This window comes from Athene noctua, chromosome 2 (genome assembly GCF_965140245.1).
Source record: "Athene noctua chromosome 2, bAthNoc1.hap1.1, whole genome shotgun sequence".
Lineage (NCBI taxonomy): Eukaryota > Metazoa > Chordata > Aves > Strigiformes > Strigidae > Athene > Athene noctua.
This window is the reverse complement of record NC_134038.1, coordinates 143,408,464-143,434,587: the sequence shown is the minus strand read 5'-3', so window position 1 is coordinate 143,434,587 and position 26,124 is coordinate 143,408,464. Positions and strand designations below refer to the sequence as shown.

The window sequence follows — 26,124 nt, the reverse complement described above, 5'->3', positions numbered from 1 at the left end:
TTATTAGAACAGAACTTCCAGCCTTACTCTGTTCTAATATACTCAGATGACTGCTGGCAGCATCAGTCAGCATCAAGAAGTATCTCTGTGGGGAGCAGTGCCAATAATGCTTGGTTTTCATCACATAGATGTCCTGCAAGGAGTCTTCATATGCACGCCTCAAAGAATGAGAGTAGACTCACATTGCTTTCTTTCGTTTGAGAGCATTAGTGGGAGCACTGCCTGGCCACTAATTTTCATTAAAGATTTAGGAACTAATAACCAATGTCCTCTGAGGTGTCAATACTGTCATCAAATATAGTTGGAAGTAGCAATTTGTATCAAAAGCTAGCAGTTACCGCCTTACATGCAAAGGAGAGAGAATAAATATAAGAAAATAAGAATATAAGTGAAATATTGCACAGGTAACACTTTAGCAATTTAAAGCTCCTTCGGGCAAAAGAAAAGAAAGTTTTAACTAAAAAAAAAAAAAAAAAAAAAAAGAACTCAGGGATGTCCCTAGAGTATGAATAACAGATTAAAATCAGAACAAATTATTTCTCATCAGACTACTAGGACACACTAAGCCATCAGTTAATAGTGAAGGTCATCCTACATTGGCAGACCGTTCTTTTTCATTGAAGCTATGATTAGGAGCATACCAAGAATTGCCAGCACCGTGCTGTCCTTCAGAACTTCCATGGAACCTGAGCACACAAAGTAGATCGCTTGCAGGGCATCTCCCTGCCGGAGGAGGTATTCCCCAGGAGCACAGAAGGAGGTTTTGATATGCAGAGACAGAGACCTGAGGCAACCACGGCTGGCACACTCAAAAAGGGAGAGCTGCAAAATCTCTTTGTTCAAGTGCATGGTGATGTCTGAACGTAGCTCGTCTGGGAAGTCTTTTAAAAGCTGTCCAGAAAAGAGACAAAGGGGTGAAAAAGAGAAAAAGTGTAAAATTGTTTCCTCTTTTGCAGAAGTGATCTGATTTAGTAGTGCTGCACATGTCATACTTATGCAAAGATTTTCCTTTGATAAGACATGTGCTATGTCTTAATAACTCTTTATGCTGATAAACACTGATAAATTCCAGGAAAAACATGAATAAAAATATGTCTTTATACAGAAACAAGGTCAACACCACTGTTTGTAGGAATTCCCCCTAATGCACAAGTTCTTCTCAGCTGTTAGAACACAGTAGGCTGTTTGTGTATATTACTACTTCTTCTGTAGTAAAACCACTGAAAGAGGAATAACTGAGAAAAACCTCTAAGATCTTTTTTTGTGGTTTTTTTTGTTCTTTGTTTAATGACGCAATTGGACAGTGAAGGAGACATGGGAAGGGAATGGAGACAAAGTGCATGTTTAGTGGGAGAACCTATAGAAATTAAAAGACCGTAAGGTCTTCCTATTTTTCCTTTATCTTAATTTCAGGGAAATGTAGCCTAGCCAACACATAATGACATCTATGTAAGTTTTACAGAACATCTGCTGAAGGATGGCAAATTGAGAGAAGCATCTTTCTGCTTAATGACAATCTTCTGAACATGAGATGTAACTGATCAAACCATCTTCCCTTTTGTCAAGGCACCACAAAAATTTCAGGTGGAGCTTTTTTTTTTTTTAAAAAAAAAAAAGTTTAATGGTGCTCTGAACCATGCAAGCTGTAAGTCCACAATCATAGTTTTCTTTGTAGTTTGAGGTGATCTGGCATCTGAGTAATACAATCAGCCAACACTTGACCAAGTGGGCTTAGACAAGGTAGTTTGTGGATGGAAGGCAAATCATGAAATACTGATGGTCTCTCCAGAGGCTGCTGTTGTAGTACGACAGTCACTCAGTTTCAGTACAACTAAAGGTACAGAAGCTGAAGTGATCCTTAACCAAACCTGGGAAAGCTCTGACATCTGAGTGGCTATTGTACCTTTGTAAATCTTACTAGACTCCTTGTGTTGCTAGGATGCTGGTGAAAATTTAATTCTTTGTGCTATGCACACCACAAAAAGAATTTATCAGGAAAAGAATGTTCTCAAACCCAAATCTTTCTGCTTATTTCCACATCATCTTTAGAGGCCACTGAGTTTTATAATGGCATATATAACAAGAACTCTGAGGGGAATGGTTCTTTCAAATAACACTCCAGCTGAGAGAAGCCATTTTTTCTCATGGAGTACAGTAATATATAACCTGGATAAGTCATTTAAAACAAGCAAGCAAAGTCACAACCTGAAGTCTGTCTTTTGAATTCACTCATGTTACATTCTGCAATATTAAAAAAAAAAAAATAGGGAAACGAATAACATAAAAAATCAGGCTAAACCATTTGTTTAAAGTATTGCAAAGAATTAAAGAAAATGAAGGTGGGAAAGGGCAGTAAAGAAGTGTGTCCTTTAAGAAAAGACTGAAAAAACCCGGTAGATTTTTTGTTTGGTGAAAAGCAAAACTGCTCACTAGGGTGTTTCTGCTGGCATCATCCAAAAGGTTTCTGATGCATGCTTCTTCAGCATTTCAGGATTATGGAGGACTTTGAATTTTTAATATGATATATGATGTTCCAATCCAGATTTTTCAATAGTATGCTCTCTTCTGGGATAATGCAGCTTTATTTTTTAGCATGCTCTTTTTTATATGTAACTTCACACAAAATGCAGCATCAGAAATGGAAAACTACTCCCCTCCCTGACTCTAAGTCCATAGTCAAAACCATCAAACACATAACCTCCCTTGTTTGGTTACCTCATTGGAATCAATTCCATTATTGACAGACCACGTGGTTTGGAAATATTCAAGCATCCTTTGCTTTAGCTGCTGCGGCAGGTGATGGACACGTATAAAGTCCTTCAGATCCTTGGTTCTTGTGTGATAAAGGGACCATCTGGAGTACATCCTCTGAATTATGGCAGTCACATTGCCAAACACCAAGGCATGCATCAGAGCTAGGGAGGACAGAAATTATGTGCAGTGTGGGGTGACTTGTTGATCATTAAAACATAACACAGAAAATAAACAGGATCTTCACAGAAAACCAGTTTCCTGATTGAGAGATAAAAGAAAGCTTTTGAATAGAAGGCTCCATGAGTAATATAATGTTCATATGATTATTCATTTCTATTTTTTGTGTCACTAGCAGTCACAATCATGAACACATGTAGGCGGGCATGTTCAGGACATAATGAGAAACTATTAACCAGTATGAGAACTAGACTGAAATGATCAGTTAGCAACTACATAGAATGTAATAGATTTCAGAGAAATCATGTAAATAAAAAGTTACTGAGGTAGTGGAATGAGATTGCAAACGACATTTAGAGAGTATCATATTCTGGGGAATCAGATGTTAAAAAAAAAAAAAAGACAGAAAAAACCCACTGTAAAGCAGAAATTCAGGTTAAAAAAAAAAAAGATACATTCAAACTGACAAGCTAACTTCTTATGTTGCTTCAGAAGGTTGAACGTGGTGTGAAATTGTTTATCAGAAAGTTCTGACATCCTGGAGCTTGTCTGCAATTAGAGACTGGCTTGGGAATAAAAAGACCAGAAGCAAAATTGAAGAAATGTTTCCAGATACAGGTAGTTTGGGTTTGTCTGTGCAGAAATGTGCAGAAATGTGCTTGCTGATTATCAGTGGGAAAAATCACTGCTAGATTTTCTGTCATGTGGTATTGATCTGAGGTATATAATATAGACATTTACAAATTGTTTATTGAAAAAACTATTAAAGAGCTTGATTACTACTCTTGAGGGACATCTATCTTATAGTTCTTGAAAAAAAGCAGACAGACCCCTCAGAGTGGCAAAGAAATTGGTTTATAAACAAGAGAAACAAGATGTTGATTGTGTACAGCAATTTACAGAAGTCCAATATGAGTGAAGAGAGACAAGGGGGAACAGCAGGAGGAAAGCATGAGCTTTGATGGTTAATAACGCTTTTACATGATAAAAACAGGCAGAAAATTCTTTCGTTTGGAGTGTCGAAAATTTTTACAGGCTGAGTAGAACACAAAGGAGCTAGTGATAATATCTATGTCTTTACTGTGAAGGGAATTAAAAAAAATAGATAGAGCACTGCAGTGTGATGTATTTTCACAGTACAGTATGCATTCTTATAGAGGTGATCCAATGATATGATTAAGTCACTGCAAGTCCATTAGTAAAGGAAGATAAATGAAAAGCAAGGCAGAAGGAAAAGGCTCAGATATGAATATTAGGAAAAAAGTAAACATAATTGGAAATGTATTTCTAAGAATAATCAGCTGAATCAACCAGGTGGTGTTCCTGGTGGTGCAGTGAATTGCCAAGTCATTAATATCAGAATCTTGTACAACAAAATGTGAGGGACTGGTATAATGCTAGATATGGGATATTATAATAGGAAATATGGCAGCGAGGGCTGAAATAATTCAGCCAGACATAGCTAAACAGACTAAAAAGATACTGTAGCCTCTCTGAGGATGTGATAATTTAAAAAGTGGGAGGGAGGGGGTATAAAGCATTAGTTGGAGTATGGATACATATGTAAAAATCACGTGATAAGTCTCCCAACCGGCTGCAAGGTTAGGAGCTGGACAGTGTAGAGGTCTCCATGACATGACTGTAGGCACAAATATAATCTAGAATTTTATTATTATGTGAGGATCTGTCTTGCATATGTACATTGGAAGACAACTCCAACTCGTGATGACAAGTTTTTCCTGGCTGTGATAGGCATTAGATTTCTTTATCAAATAATCACAGACCCACCCTACTTTCTGTAAGAAATCCATTAATCCAATCCTATAAAACCAGGTAGGACAAGTTAAAAACTTCTAGGAACCATATTTCATAAAGTGGCCTTGATTTCAATGGATATTTTAAATTACATTTTTGTTGCTTGGGGCAAACAAAGGAACACGTCTGATACCAGAAAGGACTTGAGCTACTAGAATGGACCTCCAGTCTCATAAATACAAAACTGCACATTCTTTGCTCAAAGAACATGGAGAATACAAGACAGCACATGGTATGGTCATCTGCAGGAGGACAGATCTGATCAATAGTTTACAGACATTGGATATGCTAGGAATTCTGGTTAAATTTTAACAAGCAACTTTTCTTTCCAACTTTAAGAAGAAATGCTGTATAGAATATGATGTTTTATCTTTACAATATTACTTGTCCTAAATTGTAATTTAAAATTCACGCCAAACCAGAGGCAAGTAAAAATCAAACAAGGATATTATAAGTTATCTGTTAAATTAACACTTTTTTTTTTTTTTTTCCCCTGACTTCAAATTTCTTTAAGGTTGGAATAAATTCACTTCATTCTTTCAACTTGCAGTGACAGTGACATTAAACAGATAAACTAAATCACACTACCCATTACACCTGAAATTTCATAGACTAATGGCTTATTCTAAAAACTGTAAAAAGCATCTATTTTTCTCAAGACATCACTTTCTACTAGGGATTTTTAAAATTAAATATCAGTCAAAACTATACATCAAAATATGTTTTAAGAAATGAAAATATATTATGCCCTAAATTTCTCAAGAAAATACCTGTAAACCATCCTGCTCTGCTTTCTTACCTGCATATCTACTGTTCACTGACCCTCCCAGATGTCATCTGGTAGAAGTCATTCTTCTACCTGCTTGCCTATGAGTAATTTTTCCTTTTTCAGTTTCCTCTTACTATATTCAGTTGACTAATTCTTCACAATTTATTCAGGGCACAAGCATACCATTTCTATAGCTCAATAATATAAGAAACAAAAAAGAAACTGCTATAACTGGACTATTAAGTTTGTGAAAGCTCTGCTATATCAAAGTGAATTAAATATTCATCATTGCCTTACACAGGATATCTCATGATTTCTTGATAGAAATTAAAACTCCCTCCTTCATTCCAACAGATTTTATGCAGTGAAAGCCCAAAGCACATAGGTCACATTGTAATTTAAAACTATAATTTTATGCTACCAGCCAAAGCAATTAATGAGCTGCTTGTGTTTTTGTGATATTGACAAAATCAAAACGATATCATTCATGGATGATTCAATTATTGCCACTCATTTTCAGGACTGGGAAAAATGACAATAATTCTTTGGGCACTTTTTATACCACTTGATGCTGCAAATATGTTTACGGTTCATTCGTTGTGTTCCTGGCTTTCAAGTGTCAAGTTGCCAATTTATTTTTTCCCAGGAAAATTTATTCTGCAAAGCTGACAACCAGTGCCTTACTGACTCGCCCTGGAAAAATACCTCCTAGTGCTTCCAGAACCATTGGACAAGCAGAAAAAAAACCATGAGGCAGTGATCTAGCAGTGATTTACTTTTACCCTTCACACCTACTGTGACATCTTTGAGTTGTATGATGTACACAGTATGACATAGCACAACTGATTTGTTTGGGAAGATGAAGATAAAGAGAGAGCTGCAGGTACCTTCTCTAGTGGCCTTGATTTACCAAGCTCTGCAGATGCCACCAGCTCACTGGTTGTGCCCGGGTGCCTCACCAGAAAGGAGGTGACCATAAATGAGCACATTGCTTTCCCCAACAGTATTACTAGATAATTAACGTAAATAAAAATACTACTAAGAGCTCCAAATATGACCAAAACATTGCATTTTGATTCTAATCTGAAGCAGTGATGCAGTAAAAAAAAATTTGGCATGAAACCAAAATCCCCTGGCACATAGCTGGGTCATGCTCACTGACAATAATGTGAGTTTGTATTTTACTGGGGGACAACTGTCTTTTGTTGCCATAGTGATCAAAAGGTTAGAAATAGTCTTTTTAAGAGAGTGTAAAACCTATACAGTTATTTCCTTCTTTTGCCATTTTAAATTAAACTTTATGTTGTGTTTTTTTTTTTAAAGAAACTTAGCAAAATTTCAGCTCTTATTTTCCTTGTCCCTACCCTCCCAAAACGTTTTACATGATGCTTTAGCATTTGTACCTACCCCCAATCAGCATTGTGCAAATGGAGAAGATCTTTTCAGCATCAGTATTAGCTGAAACATTTCCAAACCCAACACTGGTGAGGCTGCTGAGGGTGAAATATAGGGCAGCTATATAGGCACTTCTGATTGATGGGCCTCCTAGTGTATTATTCTCATAGTAAGGAGACTCAATACGTTTTCCTAGCTCATGAAGCCAACCTGAAAAACAAAGCATAAAAAAACCTATTAAGGAATACTGACACCATGAAAACTACACGTTCTGTAAAGCAAAATAATTCTAAAAAAAAAAATAATTTAGAAGATACCACATTCTTCACACATTTCCAAGAATAAAAGAACATTAAACTGTAGCAATTTCTATAGCACGCTATGTATTGTGTCTCTGGAGTATTTGTTTTATTTCTGATAAGAACTGTATTTCTGTATGTAAATCAAGTGGTTTTGAATTGCATATTACAGGTCTAATTAGATAATTCACAAAATCCATTAAGGCACTGAAAAGAAAAAATCATCACCTAATAACACTGCAGCAAGAATGCAATATAATTTTTATTCTTTCCATTAATTAATGCTTGGGAAGATTTTTGAGACTCTAAGACTAAACTGTTATAATAATTACATATTTAGAGCTTTTTACATGTTTCTTTTTACAGTAGAAAAGATTCAAATAACTAAACATAACTTACAAACCAGAATTAATTTTCAAAAGATGCTTCAGTAAGTATTTTCTAAATTGTTCATTTAATCTTTCCTTTCATTATGCTAAATGAGTCTGTGTGCTAGAGAAAGTAGAATTAGTTACTGCCTCATAGATATTTAAAAAACAACAACAACCCAACAAAAAAAACCCCAAAGCAACAAACAGGGAAAAGCATGCAGTTCCTCTTTTGGAAAAGGAAAACAAACAACCTGAATGAATTGCATAAACACAATGCTTCATAAAAATCAAGATAGGGGAAAAAAAAAGAGATAAAAATCAGTTTTCATGCCCAGCTTTGCCTGTTAAGCAGTTTGCTTGGGAGACTGGGAATCTTTCCTGGATATTCAGGGAGAACTGCCAAACCAAAATATTCTTGGTAGACAGAGTTTTATTTTAGAAACATTGGTTGGGGGTCCCCCTGTTGTAAGCTGAGACCTGACAGACTGAATCACCTCATGAAGCTTATTCTCTCTCCAGTTCAGTCAGCATCCATTTTTCATTTTGGATGAATTCAAGTATGAACTGGGGGGAACCCCCTTGTGCAGAATATCTGCAAAAGTAGGGGGCAGATTCAAAGTATCTGTCCCATGAACTTCCAGTCAAGTTGGAGAAAAAGTCTGTAAGAATTTATCACCTACAGCAGACTTGTTGAGCCATGACTGCTGCCATCCTCAACTCCATACTCTCTTGCATGCTCTCCTGCAGAGAAAGCTAAGCCAGGAGGGCTGGGTAATTACAGTGCAAGGTCTAGCCACGACCCTGCTGACCCTATGCAGCCTAGTGAATTTAATCAAAAGCATAAATGAAAGCATTCTGCATTGTCATAAGATGGCTGTACTGAGTGGGCTGGTTTACCTTGCCAACAGACAAGAAAGCATATGAAAATCTACTTGATTTTGCCTTGATAGAAGGTATTAATCACGAGGCTATTTTTTATTTGTGGATCCCAATTATTTAAAATGAAAGAAAAGCAAAACTAAAAACAAAAGCCTCACTGAAACAATACCAGTTCTCTCTCTGTGCACCACTGTTTTCCTGAGATTATACTACATTTCCCCAACAATAATATGTCCCTTTGTACAGCAGATTTCATTCCTATGCTCATGTTAGGGAATTTAATCCCACACATTCAAGAATAAAGAACAAAAACCTAAGGAAATTCCTGGCAGAGAGTAGATAGAGTTTAAAAAATTCTACCTAAATCTAATGTTTATTCAATAATATGGTTCAATGTCAGTTCTTGAAAATATTCTAGTCCTATGAAGAAATTATTTTAAATACTTGTAATTTATGCGTGAATGCTGAAATAATGCCTCTTAGGAGAAAATCTCTTTCCTGAGCGCATTCTAAAAGCCACTGATTCTTGGCCTCTTATTCCCATTTTTCTGCCTTTTGTTATCTGAATGAATTTCACATTCATTGTTCCTGGTGGTCATATTGCATCTGACTGGAAGTTTCTCTACCTCAGTTTCGGCTGTCAAACAACAACAACAACAACAAAATGTTTACCTATTGTAACTTTATATAAAACAAATATGGCCTCACTGTTAGACTAATACATATTCAATCCTATCCAGAAAAGGTAGATGACTCCATTCTTTAACTGATAGATATATGTAAACTGTTTTCTCCTTTACAACACACTTTATGTTCAAGGGTATCAAGCAAAACGCCCAACCCTACGGCAATATCATAGTTCCTAAAGGATGCATTACTGCTAGTAAAGGTAAGGTACAAAAAAAAAATGCCTACATTGTATCAAACAATAGAAGTCCCTATAATATCTCTTAATATAATTCTACTACCAAACAACCAAAAAGAATATTAGCATTTCACAGTTGCTAACAAGAACTGCCAGGGTACCAGTGTTTGAGATGAGTTCAGCACTCTGTGCCCAGTTCTGTGGCATAACTGAGGGTCAGACAAATGATCTTAATCAGCAAGATGAACAGTTTATCACTGAGCTACAACAGTAACAGTTAGCAATTATTAACAATTGTTAACAATTGCTAAAAAAAAAAAAAAAAGTCCACTATATAAAGAAAAACTATTAGGTAACTTTCTTTAGAGATGGACCATGAGATTTGGAACAGAAAATGTATATCTGAACGTGAAAACATAATAAATATATTCCCCTGATTTGTAGGTAAGGACATGGTAGCAGCTTCTTATTTTTATTCTGGTTTTTAGAGATGATACTAATCAGGACCTTTTGAAGAAATTATATAGGATGAGGTTTCAGCCAAAGTATTTAAAATGCTGCAAGATCTTCCAATCAACTATACTTAGATTTTTGTTGACAGCACAACATCTTTTTCCATTTGGGAGTAGAGAAAATATACTGTTGGCTGTAAATACTTTCATTAGCCAATGGAAATAGTCTTGAGATAACATGATTGACTAATGCCTTTTATTTCTTTGGTTTCTGTAGGTAACAGCTCTCAGCAGATTCTCTGGCAGACTTGAGTAATTAATTTCTGCCCTCAGGGTAGAAGAGAAAAATAAATATACCTTGTAGTCAGAGGAAGCTTCCTAGAATTTAGCCTTATGAATGCTGTCTGGTTCTGAATTAACATTATCTAGATATAGCTCTGCGACTTTGAAAACGTTTTTAAGTACCAATTACCGTAATTAAGAGGAAGACTTTTCAATGGGAAAAAGAGCACTTGAGTAATCAAGTTCCATTGGAAAAGTCAATAGGAATTGGATATCTAGCTCCTTTAGGCTACTTTGAAAAATGCTGGAAGAATCTGTATTGAGTTTCATTTACCTTTATTTGGGAAGATCTCAAGTACCAGCATAAACATAAACAAGCATTTAAGCATCTGTAGATGTCATACTTTATAACTGAATGTGAAACACATTACCTCATTTTACTGGACAAGCAGAAACTCAAGTCTTCCCTTAGTCTGGTGCTTGCACTGCACTGAGCAGGCACATTGCTCCCTATGATTTGCAGATTCATTCTATGCTACTACTTAACACCAAAATCCCATACAGTGTTTCAACAACTTAGAAATTAGTTGCATTAATTACCTATGGTGTTTATTCTATAAAACAGCCAAAACATTTTTTTTTCCAGTTAATATGTAGACCAAAACTCTCTGGTTTACTCTGGACTACTGCATCAGGCAGGGCAAAGCAGTATGGATGAGGAATATCTCTTAGAGCATCCCTGAATGCCTGAAAGCAGGAATGGTTCTCCAATAGACCAGTGGTGAAGATGTTAGAACAGAAAGAATGAGACAAAGCCCCACCTTCTCTTAGCTGTTGTTACATATGAAATTCAGGGACTTCAGGTATCCCCTGGGGAAATGTGAAGGTAGAAAAGCTTATCTGCTCCTGCATCATCACCTTTTTGTGTTTAAACAGTATTTGAACCTCATTTAGGGCCAGACCATACTTAGCTCTTTCATGCTAGTGAGGAAAGAAAGAGAGTAATCAATGTTGTGCTGATAGTAGGGAAGAGATGTAATATTAATGTAATTAGTAGTTCTGGGGTAAACTACAGGACACTGTCAACTGTGCTTTATCTATAAGGTCTATATTTCAGGCTGACATGTTTTTTCTGGCTTGACTAAAAAACTTTGGAGCTCTAAATGAAAGTACAAAAGATGGCAATGTCTCTATTACATGCCACATCTTTATACTTCTGAAAATCTACAACTCTACCTCATGAAATAACACGTGATACTAAACCATCTGAAACCACACAAAACCTACAAATACTGGAGAACAAAAGGCAAAAAATACAAATAAATCACCAAACACTGAAAAATAATAACAAAAAAAAATTGTACTGAACTGGAGCACATACAGCCTTCTGATATAAATAGATTACAACTTTTAACACCGAAGTCTATGTTTTATGCCTACTAATGTGTGTTACAGCAAAAAGTGTAGGGTCATCAAGGAAAAGATAAAAACTATACAAGAGAAATTCAATTTTTTGTCACTAGAATGCATTTTTACGTGAAAATCACCATGTGCCCTGATTGCTCTGTTGACTCCCACTGCAGCAGTCCCTGGTCACTGCTGATAGCTCCTCATTTCAGATCTAGAGTCAGGCAGCATGGAGCTGTAAATTTGCATGGGAAACCACACCACCCTTTCATTACAGAGCTGCACACTCCCCTCTGCAAACGATCATCCCATATTTCCATTTTTAATGGGGGAAAACTGTTTCAAAGATCCCACTGGTCTCAATGAAGCCAAGATTTTAGCTTTTGTCTCTCTCTATGTCCTTGAAATATTAACCTCCAAAAAATAAACCTTAGGGCAAAACAGTTGCTAAGATAGAACAAATAGGCAAATTCCCTTCTTTTCAGGTAAAACCACTTGTGATGAGAGTCTCTGTGAGATACATGTCCAAATCACTTCCATCAAGTGTCCCTGTTGCTTCTTTAGAAGATCATTTGAGGAAGGGAGAACAGAGCTAATATTTAAGATAAGATGTTACCATCATTTTGTGTAAGAGTATAATGAATATATTCCACCTTATCAAACCCTGATTATCATTCATTAGACAGTAAAACATTAGCTTTGCTTTTAAGATTGCTTCCAGATAATTTTGGACAGTTACTCTCTAGTTGTTCTGACTGATACCATGCATTCAAAATTTAGAGGTATACAAGAAGACTGAATCATTTTACTACTTCTAGTGTGCGTGACTGCATTATTGAATAATCATTGCCTCTCTTCTCATGGTGATTACTCATTTAAGGTGTTCAGTTTCTTAAGATCCTCAAAGCCTTTTTTACCCCTGCCTAGACAAAATATTTTTGACATCTGCAAATTTTTCCTGCCAAAAGATTTGCATTTTTTTCCCAGACTATTAATACACTAAACAGCACTATACCTACTACTTAATCCTGTGGAACACCACTGTTACCCTTTCATTGTCACAAAATCTGATCATTTCTTTACAGGTTTGATCTATAATGGAATTTTACCTGTTATGTTAGGAGAGGCTCACAGGTACCCAAGCAGATGGTTTAAGGATTAAAGACCCCCCAGAGACGACAGGAGCAATCATAACTTCAAGCACTGCTTCTGGAAGACTGTAAATGTGGCAGACCTTATCGTACCAGGTCACAAATAAAACATGAACCAGGCTTTTCTTTCACACAGATTATAAAAAATATGTGCTAAAAATAGAAAAACACACAATCCTGAAGATGTCGTACAGCTGCAGGTTCTAGGAGTGTGAAAACACAGTTCCACCATGTGTGCCCAAATGCCATAATTGCACAATAGTAAAATACAGGACGTGAGTTTATGCACTTTTCAAAATGAATATAAGAAATAAATGTTATATGTGTAAAAAGAAACCCGAGGTGCATCTATATGATGTGTCAACAAACACAGGCTACAAAAGAACAGGTCTGGCCTAGGGCCTAAATTTGAAGAAGAGAATTAGCTGGCATTCAAAATAAGTAAAAGTTAAGTGGCAGAGCGTGAAATTTAGACTAGAAATACTTCAATATTAGTACAACAGACATAAGCATAATAGCTGCATGACAATGAAGAACCGATAGAATTAATCTACTCCCCTTGATCTTTATTTTCCTAGCACACTTTTCCTCAAACAGTAGACACCCAAAGTTACAAAGAAAACAAATATGATAAAGACATTAATATTTTTCTCAAGCACTGAAACTCTGCTTAAAAATATTAAAGCCATTCCCCAAATAATTTATTCTAAAAATATGTTTCTTATTTTTGGTTTCTAAAATATGGTCCTTAATGGAATATATTCTTTATTATGGTGTCTTTATTTATTTATCTTAAACTAGAAAGACACATAACACACGTATGGATGAGACTGATAGTGTGACAGAACTAGGGGAACATCTACTGCAGTCAAATCAATGTGGTCAAAATTTTTTGAGATAAATTCTTGACATGGCATAGAAGAGAAATAGATTTAACTTGGACTATATGAAACAGTTTTATGTCAACTGCCTGCAGCTGGACTCCTTGCAAATAATGTCAATAAATGCAAAATTTTAAGCGAAAAGAAAAATGGTAAAGAGTTTCAAAACCATGTCCTTCCCAGAAACAAACCTTGATGAGACATGTTGTCTCCAAAATTATACATGAGGATTCATGGGCAGCAAATTCTAGGATCCTTGTTGTATTAGGAATTAAGTGGACACTAGGAATGGATAAATTAAATTAAAATTCCATTTGAATTCTATTTCAGAGAATCTGGGTAGAATTTTTATTACATCTCTTCCCAAATTAACAAATGAATTAAGAGATGGGCATGAGCCAAAATCCAAGGTACAAATGTGCTCCTAATAATACCGAGATCTGGACCGTATCTTTTCATCTAGTTAATTTCTTCATTATGGATCAAATAAAAAACTCAGGATTTGACCATATGTCGGATGAAATTGTAATCTTCTGCCAGACTTTGGTAATTCTACCACTGATTTTCTAGCATCTGTAACACCATCCAGAGAAAGTTTGAACTTGGGTATAGTGCAGTCAGAAAAGAAAAAATAAAAAAAGATAAAAATTGAAGGCCCATGTATGCCCCACTGCTCCATGAAGATTGCACGCTCAAGATACATAAACCTCTGTAGTCAAAAGCACACAGGTGAAATTGTTACTTTCATACCTGGTTCCTTTTGTATGCCTGCCTTAAATGATGGAGTACCCTTTGCTGATACACTGACTGGTGTTCTTCTTGGACACCGATACAGAGAAAACTGTATCTTTCCATAGATCCTTAGGGAAAGTTTTTAACTATCTAGAGACATACAGTGAAACAGATGTTTTAAAGAATTTTAAAATCCATGGAGTTTTTCAAACTAAATGCATACTCCCTTTGGTTAGAGCATTTTTAGATACAAGCTTAACCTTTCCCAGGTTTACCAAAAAATAATTTAATTTGAATGGTGACATCATATGTAATTCTTTTGTAAGGCTGACTAATACCCTTTGTAAATAAATTGGCTGCTGTATTTCTGATTGAATATATACTTAGAAGCTATTGTAAAAATAATTACATTTTGTAAAGCTTTAACTCGTAACTCGACAAAGTCATAACAAGATATCGACCCATTGTGCTTACTGAAAATGAAGTTTTCATGGCGCAATAAATATTCAACGAACTAAGTATTTTCTGTAAGGAGAGGTGCTCAACCAAGGGATTAAAAAAAGACAAAATCTAAAATCTAATTGTAATGTTGCTGACAACAAAACCACACCCGAGCCCACAGAAGTGCTGAAAACCTGACAATTAAACTTTAAATATCTGACAAAATTCAACTCTAAATTGCAAGTATCCCTGCTTAGAATAAGAAAGTAAAATTTTTGTATTCTCATGATAAGATGTCCCCTTAAAGATACTGACAAAATTCCTTTGTGTGGAGCATTTAATTTCTTGCCACCAGCAAGGTGTGATCTGTTAAATAATTTACATTTTCATTTGGAAGGCCATAAGTGCAAGGAGAGATACTTTTTATCCTATAAGAAGCTTGTAATCCACCCCAGTGAAGGTACTATGGGTGCATGGATTATAATGTGATTTCCAAAGTCTCTATGGTTGATCACTCCTGGACATGTTCATGGCTTGTAAGTGGTAGAGCAATAGGACTGATACAAACACTTGTAATGCTATAATTTTATTAGAAAATGATGGAAAGAGATATTTTTAAAAATATTTGGTTAGTGATAAGTAAGAACAGGATAGCAGCTCTTCCACCTAATGCAAAATGCCACATAAACACTTCACAAAATACAGTGTACATAAATTACCAACATCTTCACACGTTTCAAGTCCCAATTTCTAGCCATAACCTAACTATGTTCATGCATTAAACATTTCCAGATGAAGTCCTATCTTTTTTATCTGCAAAGTAAGGTTTTGCAATTTTTACTTTTTCTTCTACTAGGCTGGACAAATCCCTGAGGACCAGCCCAGACACAGTTCAAAAGTCAGAGCCCCAAACATTTCTTAAGATGATAGATCATGTGAATTAGCTACTTATATTTCTCCTTCACCATGTGGCAAAAAACTCTTTCCAGGTAAGTTATTTTATGCCTGCAACTACAGTATGTTCTAGTGAGAGGAAAGGGAGTGATACAGAGGGAGACATGTCTTTTTGAGTGGAGCTCCAAGACAGTCTCCAAAAATCTAACTGGTGTTCTGTATGACCGTAGAGGTTCTCCAATATACCTTCTAGTAGTCTCATAGACCATTTACAGAATAAAGATTTCCCTTACAGTAGAGATACGTTTATTCCAAAGTAGAGACCTGACTATATTACATATAAGAGCTATGTACAAGAATTTTAAGAACTCAGCAGATTTGCAAGGAACACATTCTTTTTGATTTTTTTATGATAATTCTCTAAACATTTATACTTACTGTTACATAGAAGCTCCAGCGTACATGATAAGTGCACCTGCACTCCTGCAGAACTAGGTCATAAATTCCTTCAGTCTCATTTATCAGGCAGTAGGTAAATTTAGAAAAGAAATGTCCTGGAAACTCTTCTCTGTGGTAGGCATATACAGCTCTTCTCAACAGTAATTTATCAGATGGCTATATTTGGATTTGTGGGAGATTTAAATCGTTGCTTTTGCCAGTCAGTAGTTCTTTTTTTCTTCCTCACATCATTGAAAGGACAAGATAGGGATATTTTCAACATCAGCTTTCCATGACTTTCCATGACTGTGGCAGTCAATACTAAGAATACCTTATAAACAGCTCTAATGTCATTAATATATTTGTAGTGAAGACAAGTACCTTCTAGATTTTTTTAAAATTATCCTGGTTTGTTCCTCTCAAAAAAACCCCAAGACTTTTTTTTTAGGGTTCTTAAACTGAAAGAAATTAGTAACGTAAGTAAATTATCTGCTTTTTTGTAATATTGTAAATGTTCATGTAATTTTTAGATTACAGGTAAAACATGCAAGTCTAAACATATAAGTAATTCATGAAATAAAATTGCAAGCATATTAGAAATATATAAATCATTTGCAAATCATCTTCTTTAAGGAGATGGTAACACTGTCACTTCACTAGGCAAACTGGCTGTTACTGTCCTTTTCCAGGCTATCAGATGTCTTGCAGCTAAGCTTAGTGCTTCTAGTCCATTCAGTACAAAGAGCATGACAATCTATGCCCTCTTCACTTCCCTGTGCTCCATCAGTCAGTGTCTGCCTGTTAGAGTTTGTCTTATCTTATATTTAGAGTGTAACACCCTTTTGGACAAGAGCAGCCTTTTTATCCTGTGTTAATTCAGAAATGGAGACAAGAGGGTCTTGACCATAACTAGGATCCCAGGTGCTGTTGCAATAAAATTAATGATAATGACTTTCTTTTTACTAAAGTGTTAGAAACCTGCTTTGCATTTTTCTGTGTTTGGAGTCCAAATCATGCCAAAAAGGGTTTGAGCTTCTACAGGTGATACATTCCTGTCTTTTTAAAGAAAAATCACCCTTGTCCATTAGCAATACAGATTAAATCAAAATAAAACCTTTATTATCAAAATATGCAAAAAAATCCTCCAAAACAAAACCTTGAAGAACATCAGTTTTAAGGTTGCTACCAAAACTTTTGGTCTGTATGTGTGCAGTGTGGCATAGTTGGCAAATTAATCTCATCTCTGCCCCAAAGTTCTCACCTGGTCAGGTCTCACCATCAGAAAAACTCAGGCTAAAGTCTTTCAGTACTTCATTTACATCAATTATAATCAGTCCTGGCAGTAAGTATATTAACAGTCCCATCTCAGAATCTGCAAATTGTTTCTGGGGGCAATGACAGTGCTAATCAATACCTTAAAATCTCTGCAAAAGAAAGTATTATTTATTTGCAAGAGCAAGATATCAATTTTATGTTTCTTATAAAAGCAGTGAAATATGCTGCACTTATTTTCATACTGCCTGTTTAACCAGCAGCGATCTGCGAGAGTGGGGCTGTTTACTTCTAGACTCCTCTGTAAGAGTCCTCTCTTCTCAAAGCTGAGTAACTCAGTAGGGAATCCCTGGCAGTCAATACATTCCCCTCTCCTGCTATCTCCCCCAGTCCAGCAATCAAGACAATTTTCAGCAGCTTCCACCCATTCAAATGCAGCCTCACAAGTTGGTAAAATGGGGGCAGATGCCTTAGCACATCAGCCACTTACTTTAGTAGGTCTAATTACAAATGAAAAGGTAATTTCAGAATTGCCACAAAAAACATGTTCGTTTTCATCTGACTAGCCTGCAAAATCACACAGGAGATGATGATAGGACAATGTGGAGTTCAGTTCAGGTCAGTATAGACTGTTGCAGCCTACATAACATGCATTTCTCCTTGTCTTCTATACTAATAACACCCATGTTAGTTAGAGAACAGCTAAGTATGCTAACCCTCACTACAATTCTCTCATGGCTTGCTCCATAGATTTGACAATATTGTCTAAGTTTTATCCTCTGCATTCTTAACTAATGAGCCACTCACTGTGTTGCTTCCCGGACCAGGACACTGCCTTAGTCACACAGCCATACAATAAACAATATCAACAATTTATCTGATCTTACCTCGTCTTAATTTTCTAATTCTTGAATCTAAACTAAGTAATAATTTTCATCATATTTTTTTTCTGTATCATTTGAATCAGGGATGTTGAGATCCAAACATATTTGGCTTTTGTGAGGGGAAAATCAACAAGAGAGGATATTTTACTCCAGATTTTATCTTAACATAATAGCAAACCAAGAATTTGCAATGTAATGAAGGATTTATGTAAAAAAGGAATAAAAAGTAAAGAAGAAAGCTGCTGTCTTAATGGGAAAGCACACTATGTATTTAAAGTTACAGCAGTTCTCAAATAAAACATCTGTGTTTGCAGATCTGACAGGTCTTTTTTGAAGTGCGTGACATAAGGAAATCCTAAACATTAACATTTTTATCTATAGATATCTTAGATCTGACAATGAAAAATTATTTAGAGTAATTAGGTATAATTGGTTTTACAGAATCTGGATTGTGAAAAACTTTATAGACTGTAGAATGCCGTGACATACTCTCACAACTCCCTATCAGTTTATTTTACTGAAAGCAGATCTAGTTAACTTTAAGCATTGTCACCTGAAAGTACAAAAGAAGCACAAATATTTTCCAAGGTATGTAAAAATGGAAGAAGTTCTGGAAAAAAGACACTCTTGATAGCTTCTCATTTTTATATGGAAATTATTTTCTATTCTATTAGGAAAAATACCTTTCTTTTATCAAGCACCTGCTTGGTTAAAGGGCAGGGAAAAGGATAAATAAATATAAAATAGTAATATACACAAAGGACATTTCTACTTTAAAAATGTAAGACATGTTTGTGCTACAGAAGTAAAGAAAAGCAGTTTTAGTCATTATGGGATGTCTATGGAACGTAACATGGCAGTCTCTACCTATGCAATGAGGCTGAAATGCAGTCCTATCAGATATTGAATCAGCTGCTGAAAAGATTTAGAAATATATAGCAAAGGCTTTGTGAGTTTAAACTGGATTGAGACGATGTAACTTGAACAACCAAGACATGAGCTTTGAAACCAGAAGTAGAAATTTCTGAGAAATCCTAACAAAACTTCCTATTACATCCATGTGTAAGAAACACTGATGTTTTAGCAAACTGGTACAAAGCTCTCCAAGGAGAGTGGTGTAACCCTAGAACAAGCTATCCAAAGAGATGGAAGCCTCTCTAGCCTTGCTAATTTTCAGGACTTGGATGGAGAATGCTGTGTCTGACATGTTTTAGTACTGATGATAGTCCTTGCTTCAGCTAGTTGGCTGGACTGAATAAACCCCAGAGGTTCTTTCCAGCCAACATTTCTACATATCAAAGTATAGCCATTAAAGGTTAAAGACTCTGATGTAATTTCTAATTGTCTGAGCAAGGCTTTCACGCACAATATTTGCACCTTTCAATAAATTATACTCTATGGTATTCCCATAACTGAAGCCATGTGGAAAGATCATGGTATTGTTTTACCTCTTAGAACTACTCCCTTTTATGGGGTGTATACTGAGCAGATTTCCCCCCTACATCGTGGTACTAAGAATTTCTATTACAGCTGCAGAGATTGGTCCAGATACAGATTTTCCACTGAGATAAAAACTTCTTTGTGGAATTAATGAACAATATGTAGGTAATCTGTGGTTTAGACACAGCAGGACACTTTCAACTTTGTCAAATCTCAGGGGCTTCATCTACACACCAGATTTTTACTTTTCACTTAAAAATTGTCCAAAATTTTTGTCCTAGGTGCAAAATCTTGGAAATTTATTAATAACTACAAAAACCCCTCATACTCCCTTTAATAAGGTACTTTAATCCTTATTGGGGGGGGGGGGGGGGGGGCTGTAAATCCAAGAGGGTATCTCAGTCCTGGGTATTTTATGATTGCTAGAATGGTTCAATCAGTAGGTAAAGTACAGTGTATAAAGGAAATATATTTTAATCGAGAAACAGCCCGTAGAAAAGAAGAGCATGGAAGAATGGCAGAATAAAACCTAGTAAGACCCAAAGTAGCTGAAATACAAATTAACGTTAAACTAAAAGCAAGGAAAATATTTCAGTTCAGTTCAAGAAATGACATTTTGGTTTGGCACAGCTCCATCACAAAAATAGTGGTTTGGATTTGCAAGTGAAAAATTTAATGATTTTCACAAAATTAATTTCTATAGATATTCTAAAATTTAAATGTATATTTTAAATCCTGACAAGGATAGACCAGTCTGAAGTGAGGGATGTTAACAAAGAAAACTTTTCCTAGAAAGTATGTTTTACATATAAAGCAAGCAGAAAAATAGGGCCAGATTTTCACACAAGCATTTACAAGACCTTAATTTGTAAGTGTAGTTCTTTACCATGTGGTGACATGTTTCCACACACACTTCCAGCCCACGTCTAGGTGATTACAGCTGTGCATATAAAACCTCCTTGCAGCAGTTCAATTTCTCTGTGTCTGTTCTAACAGACTGACAAACAAGTAGAAAAACTAGGTGCCTCTGCTTGTATTGTACTAAAAATTGTGTATAACAAATTATCTGAAAATAGGATTTCCTCTTCAAAAACTAGGTGAACTTTCCCTCCTCGATTATACTTATGCAAAAGTGTAACCTGAACAGATAAAAGAAAAAAAAAATTATTTCCTAAATATTTCACACTATTAGCTTCTCCAAACTGGGTCTCATATATAGTATTCTACACCAGAATTGTTTTAACCATTCAGGTAAGGTATTCAGCAGACTTTAAATATTTTTTTGTGGTTTTGAAACAAATAAGTACATTTATTCACATTCTTCATGATTTTAGTGAATTTATCTATTTTAGTTCTTACAAGGCTGGAAATTGTGTACCTTAAACATTCATGTGTGGAAAAAGTACACATTGTGTGTACAATAAAAGCATTACTTTTACTGAGGGATAAAACTCAAGAGGATTCAAAGACATTGAAAATACTAAGAAGCATTGTAGTGTAAGGCATTCTCCTGGGGTTTAAAATTTCTGTTTCAACTGCCTTAGAATACTTCATTGCTGTGAAATGCTTCAGCGTAGCAGTACCTTCTTGTCTTTTTCAAAGGATATACAAAGTAAGAAGTGCAGTTCGCAATTATGCTTTCGAAAGTTTAATAGCTCAAAGTAATTGTCTTATTTTGGTCATTTATTTTATTTTTATTTATTATTCATGTATGACAGTCCAGGGTCTAATTATTTAATGTAAGTGCTGCAAGAACTTAGCCCCAAGGGATCTGGTGTAGTTGGGAACTGTCAGTGTGAGGTTAATGATTGGACTGGATGATCTTCAAGGTCTTTTCCAACCCAGATGATTCTGTGATTCTGTAAAGAAAGAATCCAAACTAGTTGGCTGAGTCTTTAATATACTGATGTCCCTAAATGCTTCACAAGAGTGGTAACCATAAACGATTTTCTTCATATATTAACTAGAAATTATTTTTCAGCCAGATTAATTCACTTCCCCTCTCCCAGATATCCAGAATAGACAGGTGAGTATATGGGTGTGCATGTTCTACATAACACCGGACTTTCAATACAGGCACCCCAGGTCAACAGAGCATTATAATTCATTTTACTAATTTGAAGATGTCAGCACTCATGTATGACATAACTGTATTTTTTAGTTCTTTTTCTTAGAGTTGTCTCTTAAAAAACAGAAAGAACCATAGTTCCAAAGTAACTGGTTTTGTTATTACCAGTGACAAAAAATTAAGAAAGCTGATAATCAAAGACATAAAGTAGACTGAAAGAGAGATTAAAATCAAACATTCAGGTACAGAGATGACAGATTGAAAAGAACAGCAGATCATGACTAGTGAATGATGTGCTGTGCAATTTAGTCAGCATGAAGTTCTTTCCTCCCCTGCAAGGATTCATAAATTTACACATGCCAGTTCTAACCTGATGGATGTGTGTGTTTGGAGCGGTGAAACTAGACTAATATTTTATAGTAGAACATAGTTTTCTTGGCTAAGAGCCTTGGAAATTTACAAGTACTCTTTCTGGCAGTGAAGAGGATCCACATAGTTCTACCAGTGCAACAAACTGAACTGCTGTTCCCACCCTCAACAGACGTGATGTGAACGGACCAGGGAGTGCTGGGGATCTGGGCTGAACCTTGCCGCCTAACTGGCAACGCCAGATCAGGTGTCAGCTGCAGTCTTTCCCAAAACGCCATGAGTAGTTCATTACTATTAGCTCTTATTAGGCTAAACACTTGTTGAAATTACTAGAAGCTGTTTTCTCATAGGTCCAGACTCGGACTCCAGAGGGTAGGCCTGGAATCCAGAAGTACATACACATACCTGCACACACTGACCACTTACATAGGTTCAAAACTTGATCATTGCTTAGCACTATAATTTTGCCCCATGTATTTTGCTAGCTGATCTACCTGATAGCCCCAGTACCTGGAGATCTGTGATCACAAAAAAATCTCAGCTTTCATAACTTTTAAAAATTAAGTTCCTGGTTGTCAGTGTTGCTAAGAATATGTTGAAAATAGGAATCTCAGAATGTTCAAAAGCAGACTGACAATTACATATTTTTAAAATCTCTTTATTTTGTATACTTCTTTTCATTCTGTTTTTTTGAATGCTTGGATTTGGTAAAAACTGCTCACGTCACATTCAAAACCAAATTTATTAATTCTCTAACAGAAGGAGATGTTGTACAGAGACAGACTTGGGATGATCTGGGATCATTAGTAGTTAAGAGAATTCATATATGAAAAGGAAAAATAAAAGCCAAGCCTCTATCTCAATTTTGATACCACCTCTTTTGGCACATCTAGCCATTTGACTAATTAAACTGCTTTGCAAGAACTTCATGATACATAAGTATTTACCTGCTTCTACATACGTTATGAGGATTAATGTAATATGAAAATACTAAGAGTTAACTAATTATTGCTTTAAAAAATTAGATATTATATTGACCAAGAATGGGAGTAATGACACTGATTTTTCCCATATGACTTCTACTGTTACTTACTCCATGGTTATGCTGAGCCCAAGAGCACCAGAAACTTGTGTTAGTTCACTAACATACATTATTTAAGGAAGAACTGGCAGATACACATACCTAAAAATAGTCTTTTTCCCGAAAAGAGGATAGCCAGAGTTTTAACCTGAATAAATGTACTAAAGCCACAAGTATCTGTTGTCAAGGATATATATACTTAAATCTGCAACTTCAGCATTCCTGGCAAAATTGCTCAAGACCTTAAGAAAACTAACATAGACTGCCTTAGGTTTCTTAGCATAAACTTGGAAAAAGCTTCCTGGTACTGAAAACTTCCCAAGCTGTTGAAACTCAACAGAGTCACATTGTCAAGAGGACAATGACTCTACATGGATATTGCACCTTGATGCTGACTTACAAAATTCTGACAAGACTGAAGCTACCAGAGGGCCACAGAAGACCTAGACAGAATTTAGGAATCCATGCTCAAGAGTCTAACCTAAAGTTTGCATCTAAGTCATTAGAGGTCTACATTTTGGACAGTATGCATCAGCCAACTTCTGCATCAGGCCAGAAATGCCATAATCTTTGCATGATTAAGACACGCAGAGCATCTATCCTATCTGCACCCAATGCGGATCCTTCAGCCACCTTACCCCTTCATCTAAATCCCCTGAAGGACTTATTAGGGAAGGTAGTTGTGAATTCTTGTTCTTCCTGTCTCACCCATCACTGCATAGCTCTAGGAAATTTAAGTGCAAAAGAGTATGTGGATTGTCATTACACCTATTACTTCACTGGTAAAAAGAAACATGAAAGACTTTGTATCTCTGTTCTCCTTATCCTTGAAGAGTTGAAGACTTCATCTCTAGCTTCAGCTGGACACTGGAGATTCTGAGTCGAGAGTCAGGCATTGGTCATTCCTCTGTTGAAATCACATCAATTTGGGAAGGAAAAAAACAACCAGGACTCAGGGAAGAGAGCTGCCCCGGAAAAACACCGAGTGAAGTAACCCATACATCAGGATATGGTGCTCTCTTAAATAGATTTGCCTTGTACCTATATCTTCCATGCTTTAGACACAAGTTCCAGTGCCTGAACCCCATGCTGAAAAGTGAAATGCAGTAACAATGCCTCTCCCTCCTTCTGTGGTCAAAAGAAATAAGCAGTCTCTTGTCTTGTTTTTCACCAGATCAACCTACTTCATATCTGTGCTCTGGATGGAGACAGACCCCAAGATGCTTGCGCAGACTCAGGAGTCCATGAACTTCTGCAGAAAGGGGCAATCCTTACTGGCACAGGCACAGACACAGGTGAACTTTCAGAAAACTAAACACTGCGAGACCTTTCTGTTTGGATCAACACTATTGGAGGGATTCCTATGTTAAATTCCATTATGTGAAACATACATGTTCTTCAGTACCTGTGAAAAGGACTTGTAACTTCCCTCCAGCCCAACATAAGGCATACAAAACTTGAGTGAAAGGGCCTGAAGGCAAAAGCCTATTTTCAGCATTTCCTACTGGTTCCACTCAGGTGTTGTGCAGAATCTCATTTTGCACCTAAATCTGCCATCCATTGCCCTGAGAGTTAATTCAGGGTATAAATCCTTCACTGGAAGCCAGGCATCCAAGCCCCATTAAAGGCTCTGACTGCAAATGTGTGATAAACAAAGTGTGTGGGGGAAAGTTTTCTATTGCAATGTATGTGAAAGTACATTGGTTCAATCATGACCGAGTTCTTATTTTCAGAAGTACTGTAAATTACAAAGCTAATATGCAATGAGTAAAATTCTGAGATGCAAGTAGAGGTATTTTATTGAAATAAAGATTTAAAGAACTAAAGAATAACCTTAACAGACCTGATGTCTTCTTCCAGAGTAAATTTATCCCAGAGTAAACACATATAGTTTATTTTCTATAAAATATTTTAATTATTTTAATTCTTTTAAATTTTGCTTTGATAACAACTCCTCCATAGTCAGAATGTAGTAAGTGGTACTGTGCATGGACTAATAAAAAGTTGCGACTGAATTTCTGGTGGACAGGAAGGAATGTTTTTGAGACAATTACACAAACTATACCTGACAGCTTTGACTATCTAAGGGAACCAGCATCTTTACTCCTGGCCTTCTCCTAATCTCCTTAATACACTCAAGATAGCTGAGTTTCAACAGCTCATATAATTCACAGAATGAATGCCTTTAGCAACAGGAAACATTTTCAGTATTGTGTCTTTCCCCTAGAGATAGATTGAAAAGTCATTTCTCATATTTGATAAGAACTTGAAGGGGAATAGCATGGTACATACTAATTCAAAACAGCAGACAGCAAAAAACCCCTTATGCCTAAATCCAATACCTGTTAAACCTATAGAAATGAGATCCAATGTATTGAAGTCAATAGAATTAGGGTAGTAGGGTCAGCCAGGAACCTCAACACAATCTAGTCTCTACTATGTTACAGATTGCTGAAAATCATGCCGTGTCTCAGGGAAACATCTGTTTCATCAGTGAGGACAAATGAGGGGAACAAGGTGGAACATAACAGAGAGGGATCTGAAAAAGCTCGAAGGGAAAAACAGGACAAGGACTGTACCACTGTCTCAGGCAGGTGGGAATGATCAGTCCAGGAGTCATGTTTTTATCAGATGTTAAGAGTCAAGCTGCTGCACATGGAACAATTGTTTCCTGAGATAGGAGAACTTGCTGAGGTAAAGGTTTCTAGCACCTGAAAACAGTGCCCATTCTACATATCTTCCAAATACCTCATGTAATCAGTTAAAATAGCAGTACTAAAACTAAGAGATCCAGATTTTAACGTTATACTACACTGGTATATATCCCAATGCCACCACGCCATGACACTATGACTGTTCATGAATAATATTCCCAGACACTACATCTTTCTCATGGTGTAACCACGTGGCTGAATTTGTGAATGTAACAATGTTTGAAAATTATTTGCATCAAAAATGTTGCCTGAATAAGGAAAAAAAAAAAAAAAAAAGAAAGACAGACTTATAAT

At 36.1% G+C, this 26,124-nt stretch overlaps 1 protein-coding gene across 2 annotated transcripts in view; it reads right to left on the bottom strand.

Annotated features, from left to right (window-relative positions):
- KCNH8 (potassium voltage-gated channel subfamily H member 8) overlaps nucleotides 1-26,124 on the bottom strand; it is a 200,047-nt gene that overhangs the window by 42,516 nt on the left and 131,407 nt on the right. For both annotated transcript variants that reach the window (XM_074900508.1, XM_074900509.1), the window contains 3 exons: nucleotides 6,923-7,120; nucleotides 2,716-2,915; nucleotides 642-891 (listed from right to left, as the gene is read on the bottom strand). In XM_074900508.1, the coding sequence (XP_074756609.1) occupies nucleotides 642-891; nucleotides 2,716-2,915; nucleotides 6,923-7,120 (648 nt within the window). The remainder of the gene's footprint in view (nucleotides 1-641; nucleotides 892-2,715; nucleotides 2,916-6,922; nucleotides 7,121-26,124) is intronic.